This window comes from Manis javanica, chromosome 10 (genome assembly GCF_040802235.1).
Source record: "Manis javanica isolate MJ-LG chromosome 10, MJ_LKY, whole genome shotgun sequence".
NCBI lineage: Eukaryota > Metazoa > Chordata > Mammalia > Pholidota > Manidae > Manis > Manis javanica.
Window position 1 is genome coordinate 103,650,692 of NC_133165.1, and position 13,836 is coordinate 103,664,527.

At 43.0% G+C, this 13,836-nt stretch overlaps 1 protein-coding gene and 1 long non-coding RNA gene across 4 annotated transcripts in view; one reads left to right on the forward strand and one right to left on the reverse strand.

The window, feature by feature from the left end:
- The window catches only part of APPL2 (adaptor protein, phosphotyrosine interacting with PH domain and leucine zipper 2), a 50,858-nt gene extending 50,228 nt beyond the window's left edge, over window positions 1–630 (reverse strand). For both annotated transcript variants that reach the window (XM_073213777.1, XM_073213776.1), the window contains exon 1: window positions 383–630. In XM_073213777.1, the coding sequence (XP_073069878.1) occupies window positions 383–436 (54 nt within the window). In that variant the 5' untranslated portion in view covers window positions 437–630. The remainder of the gene's footprint in view (window positions 1–382) is intronic.
- Window positions 631–760: 130 nt separating this feature from the next.
- The window catches only part of LOC108387639 (uncharacterized), a 40,236-nt gene continuing 27,160 nt past the window's right edge, over window positions 761–13,836 (forward strand). Inside the window, exons 1-4 of one of the 2 annotated variants that reach the window (XR_012121553.1) lie at window positions 761–944; window positions 1,641–1,798; window positions 2,627–2,761; window positions 5,621–6,298. This is a non-coding gene — a long non-coding RNA (uncharacterized lncRNA). Of the gene's footprint in view, window positions 945–1,640; window positions 1,799–2,626; window positions 2,762–5,620; window positions 6,299–13,836 lie in introns of those variants that run through there. The other variant, XR_012121554.1, reaches the window with a different exon arrangement.

Here is a 13,836-nt window from a genome sequence, read left to right on the forward strand (position 1 = left end):
ATTTCCTTATTTAATTCGAACAACTCCATGAGGCAGGCACAATTATTATCCTATTTTACAGATAACAAAACGGAGGCACAGAAAGGGTAAATTATTTGCCGCGGCACTCGGCTGGTACGCGGCGGAGCCCGAGTGTCGGCCCGACAGCCTCTCGGTTCCAGCAGTTTGGAGAGGGGTCATGACACACAGACGCGGGCGGGGGTGCCTTCCCGGGTTCTCCAGCGCTGCCCGGCGGGTGCCCACTCCCGGGGCGCCGCGAGCTCAGGGCGCAAGGCCGGCCCGCCCCCGCCTCGCCCGCGAGGGGGCCCTGAGATCTCTCGGCCTCCACTCGGTGACAGGAGCGGCTTCCTCGGCCAAGGGGGCCTGGAGTGGCGCGGGGTACCTGGGGGCTATCCTGCAACGCCTCCTCCAGCAGAAGCTTGTCCACGGCGGGCATGGCGCCGCGAGGCCGGGCCGAGGGTCGGAGGAAAGGACCGAGCGCGGGAGGCGCGGCCGCCGAGAGTGCTCCAGGCTCAAGAGACAGGAGGGACGCTCGGTGCCCGCGCGCCCACGCCCCGTCGGCGGCTGCCCGCCCGCCAGCCCTCCCCTCTGCCCAGTCCTCGCGGAGCCCGAACAACAGGAAGTGTGGCGAACGCCAGGCCGGGCCACCGGAAGTGTGGCGGCCCCGCTTCTGCTGCGCCCACGCCTGGCCGGGAGCCTCGATGCTCCGGGCCGCTGGGAAGCAGTTGGAGGGTGAACTCCGCGGGCAGTACATGCGTCATGCAGGTGAATGCACGGAAAACCCAAGAAGGGGAGCTCGAGGACGGAAAGCCTCAGCTTACCTATTTGTGGCTACCCAGAAAGCTTTTGACTCTAAGGAGAGAGGGACGAACAGGTTTTGCTGACGTGACTCTCGCTACTTTAACCGAAGGGAAAACCGTACGTGGCCCACATCACGTTTCTAGGTAAATCTCAACCCTGCATAACAGCTCTGAGAATAGAGATTAACTGATTCTAGAAAAAAAAAAAGGTTAGCTGAAACATCTCTGATGTTCAGAAGTTGCTGTTTTGGAAACCACAGCTATCTGATTTGAGCAATTTGTCTCGTGCTCATGGTTTGCTGTGTTTTGTCATTTTGGAACATTTCAGAATCAAGTTTTTAGAACTGAAAAGGATAGATAATCTAGTTCACTGTCATCATTTAGAAATAAGAAAATGGGGCCCAGAGAATGAAGTGATTTGGTCAGCGTGAAATAGTTAATGAAAGCTAGAGGAGGAAGGTAAATGAATAGGGGCAAACTGAACTTGACATCTTTTTATACAAAAGGCAAGGGTTTCAGAAGTTCCTTCTGTAGGACTCAGAGCTGTCCACTAGGACACATGTCACCAAAACTCATTGAGGATATAATGAAATTACACAAATTCTGTATCCTGCAGAAACACCTAGGTATATTTAAGCACAATTTAAATTGCAAACACCTCTGAAGTGTGATTGCATGCTGACTGATCACTTGAACACTCCAAGGCCATTATTTCCAGATGGCTCTAGCCAAGCCAGTATTGGCCCTTCCTGAGACATCCTTTTCTCCACCATATTCTTTCTTCTTGGGTAAATTAATGCGCGCACAATTTTTCTGCTTTTTCCTGTATTTTCTATTAAGTACCATTTAGGTCATTTCACCTCACACGCTCTCCCAACTCTCTGCTGATTGAAATCCTCTTCCACAAGGCCAGATTCAAGCTCTTCCTGCTCCTAGGCTCCAAACATCACTCCTCTGAACAGCCATTTCCTCGATTGTAACCCAACATGTCTTACCAGGTAGTATTTTTTCTTTGTATGTGTACATCTTACTCTCTCTGAAAATAGTAAACCTCTCAAGAACATAGCGTGTCACCTTCCTTTTATTCTGAGACTCATAGCAAATACATGTTTGCTGTTTATGACATGCTAATCTCTTGCAGCTCTTTTCCAATTACTTAAAACAAATTTCCTGCAATCTTCCACCTTGCTTTGTCCTACTCTTCCATCCAACTGGAAACACAACAGTTATTAACTGACAATAATGATCCTACTGATGATAAGAATAGTATAATATTATACCAAGGGAAAGAAATGCATGCATTTAAATTTGAAAATAGACATAAAAAGAGGACAATTTTCAGAACCCTTGAAAAGTCTCAGAAGTCCCCTTGGAAATCATCACAACAGTTCAATGTGGTGTGCTACTTTATCTCCCAATTAAAGTGACTTTTCCTCAAACACCAGTATTCAAAATTGTTTAAACAGTGTTCTTACACAATGCCATTACTTTTCTACATTTTATTGCTACATTATGGGCTAAGCAGCCTTAATGGAATTTCTTGGCACTTAAGTACCATTTAGCAACATTAGTTCTAAGGCAAAATGCATCCCAAATTCAAAACAACTAAGTTGCAAAGCTCATTCTGGGAATACAACACCAGAAGTGTTATATATAAATGTTTTATATTCTGCAAATATAAAACCATTAATTTCATTTATTCACCCATTCATTCATTTAATAAATATAGACTGTTCAATGTTAAACACCATGTCTCCTACTTATTTTGCTGTATTTATTGTAATTCTCATTTAAATTCTGAAGCCAAATAACCTCTTCTTCAACAGATAATCAGGAGCTTGGACAAGAAACATGGCCTCTATCAGTCAGCCAGTCTTGCTTGTAGCTTTTACCATGTCTGTGTGTTTGTGGCTCTGTCTGCTGCTGCTGATAAATCATTCTTGCAAGTAAAATGAGTATTGGTAAGTTTACAATGCATAATATGCTTTATATCACTCTTTTGGGCAGTGTTCTAAGAAATAACAAGTTTTAGGAGAAAAATGCCTGGTTAAATTGGCAATTTCAACACAAGATGCGGTATAGTGCTCTTGGCCTCGCTAGAAAAGATTAATGTTACATTTTTCAAATATGACCCAAGAGCATTCACAGGCAGTTCCCAGTGTTTGAACATTCACTATAGATGACAGATATTCATCCATACCACTAATCTTAACTTTTCTAATTTATTAAACTATTTTAGTAAAGAGTATATAATATTAGAAGTATTTTAAGAATAACCTATGACATTAGGAATTCCTGAGATTTCCCAGAAATTCTGATTTCTGGAATTTGGAAACACTAGTGGGGACTTGTAGGCTAAACTAAGGCCTTCTGTAAGTTGTTTTAGGCTGATTTCATCTGTCTTTCCTTCATCCACCTATGAACTTTGGTACATGCTCTTATTAGCACTTATGCCTTTGTCATATTTATTTATGTGCTGAGCTCTTTTGATTCAACTGTGAGCCCCTAAATTATAGGTACTACTTATTTTAAGCATCTTTATTTCTTCAGTGCCAAGCTCAGGACCTGGCTTTTTATTGGCTTTCAATGACAATTTGCTCTTTGAGTGAAGAACAGTAATGGTGTCACTTAGGGTTAGATTTGCCTGTAATTAATAAGAAAAACATAATAGTGTCTTAAGCATGATGGTTTATTTCTCTTTTGTTTTTAAGAAGTCCAGAGGTGGCCAGTCCAGGGTTAGGGTGGCCTTCCCATCTCAGTCACAGATTCCTTCTATCCTGTGGGCTGGTTTCCCTTCCCAAAGTCACTCCATGGCCCAAGATGGCTGCTGGCCCTCTGGTCATTAAGTCAGCTTTCCAACCAGCAGGTTGGAGAAAGCAACAGAGAACGTGTTTCCACCAGTAACTGCACTTACATCTCATCCCATAAGCCAGAACTTAGTTATATAGTCACACATTGCTACATGAGAAGCTGGAAATTGACCTTTATCTAGGTTCAGTATGTTTAGCTAAGAACCACGGGTTCTCCTCCTGTACTGCTGGGAATGTAAAATTGCATAGCCACTGTGGAAAGTAGTTTGGCAGCTCCTCAAAATGTTAAACATAAAGTTATCATATGACCTAGCAAGTTCCTCCTAGAGAATTGAAAACATCTGTCCACACAAAAACTTGTACATAAATGTTAATCGTAGCATTATTCATAAGTCAAAAAGTGAGAAACAAACCAAATATCCATCAACTATAGACAGATAAACAATCTATGGTATTCTAGTATACCCATACAATGGAATATTATTATTATTAGGCAATAAAAAGGAATGGAGTATTTATATGTTTACAGTGTGGATGAACTTTGAAAACAATATGCTGAAGAATCCAGATACAAAAGGCCACACATATTATATGACTCTAACTATATGAAATGTCCAGAACAGGAAAGCATATACATAGGAAGTAGCTTAATGGTTGCCAGAGAGGCCAGAGGGAAAAGAGAATGACAAGGAGCTGATAATGGGTGTGGGGTTTATTTTTAGGGTGATGCAATAATCTGAAACTAGATAATGATATAGAATCTACTAAAAATAACTACTAAAAAGCATTGAATTGTATACTTATAAATGGAGAATGTTATGGTATGTGAATTATATCTCAATTAAAAATGATAATGTTCTAAAAAATCAGTGGTTCTATTATTGGAAGAAAAGAGGAAATAACAATTTAGGGGCAATGGTCTCTACCACAATTCCCTAGGATGAATTAGTTGGAAAAGATACTCTTTAGGCTATGTTTGGATTAACAGAATACACAGAAAAGAAGGTTCTATAAAGAAGAGGACATAACAATAAACAGAGAAACAGGCTTGAGAAAAGGTTTCAGAGAAATGTTTTCAAGTTCTAAAGCCCTGGGCCCAGCATGTTATCACCTTCTTCTAACTTTTGCTGGGAATTACGATGTGACTTTCCATTTGAACTCACAAAGCAAGACAAAGTGTAGGAAAATAACATTTTAGTCATAAGGTCACTGACTTTAAACTTCTGCAGAATTAACTAGGCCCTCTGCTACCAGTGACTTTTAAAGTGGGAAAAATCAGAGCCTGGGAAACACTCCTGAGAAATCATTATCTGCTCTCATAGCTCGTGCTCATTAAGCAAGAAATTTGGAAGTTAAGTAGCATTAATATTCCTAATCTGAAGCCCTGCGTTTGTAGAAAAGAATGCTAAGAAGAGTTAACAGATTCAGAAGAAAGTGTGACCCCATAGAAAGATCACCAACTTTGGAGTCAGGTCTGCATTTGAGTCCTAACATTGCGGTTTGCCAGCCAGGAGACTTCTGAGCCTTAGCTCGCTTCTCTATTGTAGGGGAATGATAATACCTATTACAAGCTGCTTCCACGGGCACCTACCCATGTCCTGTGCTAATTGGAACTTTTTCAGTCACAAATGACAGAAACCTAACTCCAGTTAGCTTAAGAAAAATATAAAAGGCTGGTGGAGAGTGGAGGGGAGCAAGGGAAGGCAGGATTCCTTAGACTGTGTGACCAGGAAGGGCAGAAGTGCTGGAACTGGGAACCCAAAAGTCCTCGGGTTCACTCCCCACCCCTTGTCCCTCCAGACCTTCCCTCTCTCAGACCTGAGTATCAGAGGCACTAGAACCAGGTCTACTGGCAGTTGCAGACTCATTTCTGGCACAAGAGAGAAAAGGGATGGCTCCCAGCCTTAGTCTGAAAAATCCTAGTTAAGGACTGTGATTATCCTGGCATAGGACACCTGCCTGCCCGCTGCTTGGACTGCTAGCTATGACCACATGTGTACATGTGCACAGGCTACAAAGTACCAGGATGGGCTCCAGTCCGAGTCACAGCCACACCCCTGAGGCCAGAGGAGGTGGAGTCTGTTACCAGGAGAAAGCGGAAGAAGTGCTGCACGAATCCAGGCCTGGGAAGCCGCCCCGTGCCCCAGACCAACCCGCGCCTTCACCCGCCCCTGCTCCCTAACCCATCCTGTACTCTTTCGCTTCTTCTCCACATCTCAGGATGGGGTCACCCAGTGGCTGAAGCCAGAAGTCTGGGAGTCAAGCTGTATTGTCCCTCTTGCTTACCTCCCCTATGGGATGAATCCCCCGGCCCTAGTTCTCTGCCCATGGACTTCTCACACACCTGTCTGTTCTCTCCATCCCCCTGCCCCCGCTCTAGGGTAGACCTCATTAACTGTGTCTGTGCGACCATGATAATGGGCCCTCTTTCCCTCAGTTGTGTTTTCCTCTGTTCTAACTTCCACAATCTGGTGAGAGTAATTTTTCCAAAATGATAGTTGTGTATCTTCCCTGCTCAAATTTTTTAATGGCTCCCCATCAAGGCCAGCTTCATAATTTCCAGGGCCTGGGTCACAATGCTCAGAAAGCAAGTAAAACGTGCCATTAAGTATACTAAAATAGGACATTCCCCCACCCTGTGTTTTTTGTAATCTCTCTTTCAACTTGTCATGGCATTTTCATTTGCCATTTAATGTTGTTCTAAATAAAGAAAAATTCAAATGATAAATTATTGACCTTCACTGACTTCAAACTATAAGGCATGACTTTCACTGTTCATCTTTATATTGTGCAATGACAGTTTTAAGTGCAAATGTAAGAGCCTTTAACTCATATGTGGAATCACTGAAATGATACAATTTATATTTTGTAGCCCATTGCACAAAAGTCACCCAGTTGCTTTAATATGCACACATTGTATCAATACTCAGTGGGAGATGGTGGCTTCCATTATATGCTTACCTCGTACCTGCTTTGAGTTGCTGAACTCCCACACATACTAGGTCCACTGGAGTTCTTTGCTCAGGGGGCATAATGAACACTACATGCAGGTGAAGCAGCAAGGAAAAGCAAGCACGCATGTTGCATGTATCTCCTCTGCTCTGCTGTCCTGTTGGACTTCCCTTACAAAACCCAAGTTCAAAGATAAAATTATTGGGAATTTCAAGACAGCTGACAGCAGAGCGGTAAACCAAGCACGGGGCCCATCTGAGCATGGAGTCCTATGGGACAGTGCAGGGCACCCACCCATAAAGCCAGTCATGCTTCCTCTTTTCTGGAGGGTGGGTTCAGACTGCTTCAAATGAAATACAGACCCTTTTATGATTAGGTGTCAGCCTCCTCTCTTTCCTCTCTCTGTTCACTCTCCCACTTTCTTTGCCGCAGAGATTTTGCTCCTGCAAGGCTGAACTTGAAATTTTCTCAAGGCCGGAAATGGCTGACATCCTCTGCCCACCGTAAGCTCAGTTCAAAGGCTCCCTCCTCTGTAAAACTACCTCAACTCTCCCAGGAAGACTGAGATCTGCCTTCTGATACAGCCTGCAGTCATTACATATTGCATCGCCACGATAAGCTCTTTGGGGCAGAAACTGTCTCTTTTCTGTTTTGAGTTCTCAGTGCCTAGCAGAGTGTCTGTCAAATGATAGGATCTCACTCAATAAAATAATGAAAGAGTAAAACAATGCCTGGCACACAGTAGGCCTTCATTAATTAGTTGGTTCTTTCAAAAATATCTACTGAGTGCTCACTACATAACGGGCTCTCAGCCATGTCTGTCCTTCCTTCAACAAGCTCAACAGTACACCCTGGGTGGCTCCCAGTAAATGTCACATCATTTCCTCCCCCTCTTCTTCAGCCTCCCAAGAGGTAACTGAATCAGTCATACATATTTTAAGACTTTCTCTGCTTCCACCTTCTGCTCAGGATTGTCTTTCTCTTCTTCGTTCTCAGGTACCAAGAAATGGATGCTTGATCTTGGCAGAGTTGTTCTGTTTTGTTGTTTTTTTTCCCCAACCACTGCAGAGAATCAACATGGAATGAACATGAAACCAGCCCTTCAGCTCCTTTACCAGCTCGGGCCTTCTCACTGAATCATTCCAGAGGTCATTCTCCTTAGGTTCAAGAAAGTCACTAAATGCTGACTACTGTTTTCAATCTCTTTCCCTCACCTAATAGTTTCTCTCCCAAATCTGAGGTTTATTTCCTTAGGAGACACACTGTATCTGGTCATCAGAACTGCATGTGCCTCATTGGGAGTGACATTGGCTCCAGACCTCAACTCAGGCTGATCAGGCAAGATCAGAACTGTTGTTTGGATGCCAGCTTAGGCCTGTTCTCTTTCCTCTCTTCTCTTCTCCCTCCTTGACCTTCTGCCCTCATGTAATTTCTAAGTCTTGTTCAGCAGGGAAGAATGTCATGAAGGTCCCCTTTGTAAAAGTACCTTTACTCATACGGAGCTTATTTTCCCCAGTGCTCTCCCAGTTGAGATGAAAGTTTTCAAGCTTAATCATGGCTGAAAGGAGAAATCGTTAGGAAAGTCTGAGAAAATTTATGTCAGACACTGTTTATGACCTAGAGAATTAAATTGTAGAAATGTTAGGTGAAGAAGGTGCAGAAGGGTCATGCTGTGAACCAAACTGGACTCCCCCAAATTCATATGTCTGATGCACTACCCGCTCATGTGCTGGCATTTGGAGACGGAACCTCTGGGAGGTAATTCGGGTGAGATGAGGTCTTGAGGGTGTGGACGTTCATGAAGGGATTCATGGCTCTATAAGAAAAGAGACAGATGGCTCCCTCTCCACCAGAGAAGACACAGAAGGTGGCCATCGGCAAGCCAGGAAGAGGGCCCTCACCAGGAACTGAACAGGCCCGTACTTCGATCTTGGACTTACTGGCCTCCAGAGGTCATATGAATTTCCACACGCCTCTGTTAAGTGTTGGTCCCTGATGAATAGTTTGGGTGCCTCCAGCGCATATGAAAGACTTAGACTGAACACATCAACTGCCTCGCACACTTGCTGCACTCGATTAATTTAAATGATGGTCACACCCCTGCCCCCCACAGTGGGGAGGTTGGATCCAACAACTGCTTGAAATCATTCCCAATCCACGAACAGGTTTTCATGGAACTGCTGTTCCTGGATGAAGTGCTGTTAATAGAGGAGCCAGCCCTTAGTCACTGCACTTTGGCTCACTCTGCTTCGCCAGAAGGTGTTGGAGGAGGTAATCAGGAAGAACTGCAAGCTGGACCCTGGGAATCAACCCCTCAATCCCTCTCCCGTCCTTGTAACATAGCTTCTGCTTTCCATTACCACAGTAGGAGCTGTCCAAAGGACAGAGCCTTAAGAGAGTAACGTGTTGAGGTCATCTGGACAGTATACGTGTCTGCACCCAGGAAAGGCCTCTGTATGAACTGAAGATTCTGGCAGGCTCCTGCAGAGATCTACTTGGCTTGCAGTCACCCAAGACAAACCTAGCAAATTCCCTTATTAATCCTGCCACCTGCCAATCTGGAATGGCCTGCCTCTTTCTTTGGTTTGTACTTGCACTCCATGGATGGGACCAGTTGGTTAACAAACAGAAAATTACTGAAAATTTAAATGAGGCAGATGGGATTGTCCATCTCTAGCTCAAAATTGTTCTATAACAATTTTGCCTTTCAAATACATTTTGGAATGCTTGGAATAGAATGATAATAATGATAATAGAAATAACAATAATAGTGCTATCTTCCATAAATGGAGGCCTAATATATGTCAGATGTTGTATTAGATGCTTTATACATGTATACAATACAACTGAGGTCTTATAAAACCATTTAGGATATGTGACATTATTCCTCCCTTGTGTGTTGGGAAACAGAGGCTCATGTAGCTAGTTCGGAGGTGGAACTGAGATTCAGATTCAGATATATCTGACTCGCATGAGTATCCTTTGCTCACTGTACTGCACTGCCCACTGCCCACCCCACCCCCCACTGCACCAAAAACGAGACTATGTACCTGGATCCTTCTTTCTGGGATACTCTAACTCCAGGTGGCTGGTGGTGGGGGGGCGCAGGGGCGAGGAATAAGTTACCAGTCTGGGGCAAATTACTTTTGAAGCCAAAACAGTTAAAGAGAGAAATGAAGTGGGAGAAACTCATTTACTGCTTACAAGCAGTTGTTCACTTCTGCAGGACCATTTCTCTTGCAACCTGCCTGCAAAAAGGGGACCCCACCCAACCTCTCCAGTCAGATATGCCCATGTAATCACCTATTGATACGGAAATGCATTAAGGCCAGGCGTGAGATTCTGGAAATATTGCATTTTCACAGATACTATATAATTGAATCAATGTTTGGTATTAGAAAGTATCATCTTGCTGGTCCAGGGAACAATGAAAATGTGTCAAGAAGTAGGACTCCTTTTGTGAAGATTCCTTTGCTCTAGCATTTTGGGGACAGGGTGTTTCTCATATCACTGAATTGTCAATTTGTTATTAAAATAAAACACTTTTGAGAAGAATCAGAAAATCTAGGGGGAAAAAGAGCCTTTGTTCTTTTTTGCCTTATTAAACAGAGTAGACTGGCTGTAAGTGACTCCATTCTTGTGTCAAGGCCATATTTTGTAAGTGTGAATTGTGATGGTCTAACGTAGGTAGTGTCATCCCTGGGACTATTGCAGGCTGCTTATAAGAAGCTTTTGTCTCCATGTTAATTGGCACAGATTACTTTTTGGGTTTTTTTTTTCTTCCTGTTTCTTCTTTCTCCTTCCTCTCAGGTAGAAAGTTGACATTTTCCTGATTCAGAGATACTTCTGGTAGTACCTCCTCCTCCCAATTCCCAATTTACTGTATCTAATTTGCTGTTTGACAATCATTTTAAATGTATTGAGTTAGGAACTTTATTCTTCAAAAAGTTTCAATCAGCTGTGGATAAAGGTGAGTGGTTGCCCCTAGACCCTCCTTGCAGGCAATGTGTGGGGGCTTAGGAAGCAGTTTATTCTTAATTGTCTTTTGTTTTATTCTACCTTTGTGACTGTGTTTTAGGTAACTTGGCCTGTTTTGAGTGTGGCCTTTGAAGAAGATGCTCTGATTTCCCAGTAATTGACCTGGCTTAAACAATAAGGAAATGTATTATCTCACACTGTATAAAGTCAGAGATAGGGCAGCCTTCAGGATTGCTTGATTTAATGGCTCAAGTGTTATCAGGGACCCAGATCTTTTCATTTCTTTGTTCTGCCATCTCTAGAACAGCTCATGGTTATCAGATGGCTGTTAGCAGCAACTGAGGCATCCTCTGATATAAGTGAGAGAAACAATGTTCCAAGCATGAAATATGAGTCCTTATTTTTAATCTCATCAGCCAATTTGAGCAACAAGCCCACCTCTATACCAATAACATCTACCAGAGTAATTCAATACTCTGATTGGCCTAGACCAGGGGTCAGCAAACTTTTTTTGAAGAGGACCAGGCAGTAAATAATTTAGGCTTTTCAAGTCATACAGTCTCTGTCACAGCTACTCAGAATTGCTGCTGTGTCACAAAAACAGCTATGGGAAGTAATGGGTGTGGTTGTTTTCAAATAAACATTATTTACAAAAACAGGTAGTAGACCCATAGGGTGACCTCTGGCCTAGACTATGAAGGATCTGCCCCAGAACCTGGAGAGGTTGGCATCTCCAGAGTCATGTGGGGTAGGAGTGTACATGTGTGGAGAATTGGGAAATGAGTTGTTAGGAAGGAAAGAGGTTGGATGCTAGCAGCAGATGGGTTCGCTGCATTGTTCTTTGGAACAGTGGAGTTTGAAACTACCTTTTTCAGTGCCAGAAAAGTAAGAGGACTGTAAAAGCTGGTTGACCATATAAATATAAAAGTTTGATACAGCTTCGCATTAAATTGATCACTTTAAGAACCACTTTCTTCTGCCTCTTCTTTCCTTACACCTGGGCTCTAGCCTTGCTAAGAAAGCACATTTCCTGGGAGGGGATAGGTTTTTCTTGGGCTGTTGTACCTGCTCCTGCCTTTCTCAGGAGCATGTTCTCCCTCCTCACCCTTCTCTACTTTCTCTTGGTTACGTCTCAGTCATCCCTCAAAACCCTGTCCATCATCATCTTGGAGACCTTTCTGAAGGTGGGATCCTTCTCATTTAAAGTCCACACAGCCCTACATATACCTTTATTAAGGCAATTGACACCCTGCTGTGTAAAGATCTGTTTGCAGCTGTGTCTCCCCAACTTGCCTGCGCCTCCCGGAGGGCCTCGTTCAGCTGTGCACCCAGTCCCTGTTTAACACAGCCCCTGCACACTGCAGTCCCTCAGTATTTCTTGAATGAATGAGGGTTCACTGCTTAGATGATGAAAGGGAATTAATTACTCTTTCAGTGTGCTTGGGGTGTTATCACTGAGATCAGAGTAGCAAAATGTATAAATCACTTTTCTGAATGCCTTTCTTTTTAAATTAAATAAATTTTAGGTGTTTGAACCTCTAGTCTTGAATCTGATTTGATTCATGTGCCTGTGTCATTACATCTGGCTTCAAGCTTCATTTCCACAGCTCTGTCTGTGCTGTGAGACCCGACTCAATCTCACAGTCACACCCACCACCACCAATTTATTCTTTGGCTCCTGGCTCTCTATGGAGAGGTCAGCAGAGGAGTTCCTTACTCTTCAGTTTTATCTGGAACTTTCCCTGGAACTCGGATGTTTTCATTCCTGGCAATGTTTGGTTCCCTCAGTTACTGTGGCTCTTTTGAATGTGGACATAGAATTATTTTCTGCACTGCATACATATAACATTTCAAATTGCAACTTGTTTTCTAGTGTTGCAATGCCTCCTCCAGGAGGCATACATTCTAATATAAGCTCACATGGGCAACCTGAAAAGATTTAGAGTTGACTGTGAAAAATGGCTTGATAAGGCTTTCATCAGGCATCTATATAACAAATTAAACAGCAGAGAGGCTACAAAATTATCATGATAAATATAGAGGCCACCATATGTCAACACTGGATTCAAAATAATTTGAAGATAATTCTTTCTAGAAGAACACAGAATAACTCCAGTTCATTAGGATCTAGAGGGGAAAAAAACCTACATCTAGCCATCTGAAAGACCGTGACATAGACCTTCCTGGGGTTGCATTGGGAGCCTTCAAGAAAGCCCGAGTCCATCCAAGAGAAACATACAAGGTGCATGGGCAAAATATGCTGCTCTCAGCAGGAAAAATAAGGGCAAAATAATAGAGATCACATTGGGCTGTTTTTTCTCACATTAGGGAGGTTTTTTTAATGCTAATAAACTTGAATGGACAAATTAAAATAATTTCACTACACAGTTGTCAAGGAAATACAATAAAAGCTTCACAGACAATAAATGTCATCTTTCACTTGTTGTCCAGTGGTCTTTGTACTCTAGATGGGTTAATTCTTTTCTCTATTTATTAGGTCTTAATTCTCTTCTGTTTCTGTATTTTTTTTTCCCCAAGACATTAGCGTTTTTTTTATTAGGGTATAATTGAGATACACTCTTATCAAGGTTTCACAAGAAAAACAATGTGGTTATTACATTCACCCTTATTATCGAGTGCCCCCCCCACCCCTTTGCAATCACTGTCCATCAGTGTAGTAAGATGCCACTGAGTCCCTATTTGTCTTCCCTGAGCTACACTGTCTTCCTATGATCCCATACACACCATGTGTGCCAATCATGATACTCCACAATCCCCTTCTCCCTCCCCACCTGCCCTCCCACACCCTCCCCTTTGGTAACCACTAGTTCCTTCTTGGAGTCTGTGAGTCTGCTGCTGGTTTGTTCCTTCAGTTTTGCTTCGTTGTTACACTCCACAAATGAGGGAAATCATTTGGTACTTGTCTTTCTCCGCCTGGCTTATTTCACTGAGCATAATACCCTCTAGCTCATCCATGTTGTTGCAAATGTTTTTTAAGGCTGAATAGTATTCCATTGTGTATATGTACCACCTTTTCTTCATCCATTCATCTACTGATGGACACTTAGGCTGCTTCCATATCTTGGCTATTGTAAAAAGTGCTGCAGTAAACATAGGGGTGCATATGTCTGTTTGAATCTGAGAACCTGTTTTCTTTGAGCAAATTCCTAGGAGTGGAATTCCTGGGTCAAATAGTATTTCTATTTTTAGTTTTTTGAGGAACCTCTGTATTGCTTTCCACAATGGTTGAACTAATTTACATTCCCACCAGCAGTGTAGGAGGGTTTCCCTTTCTC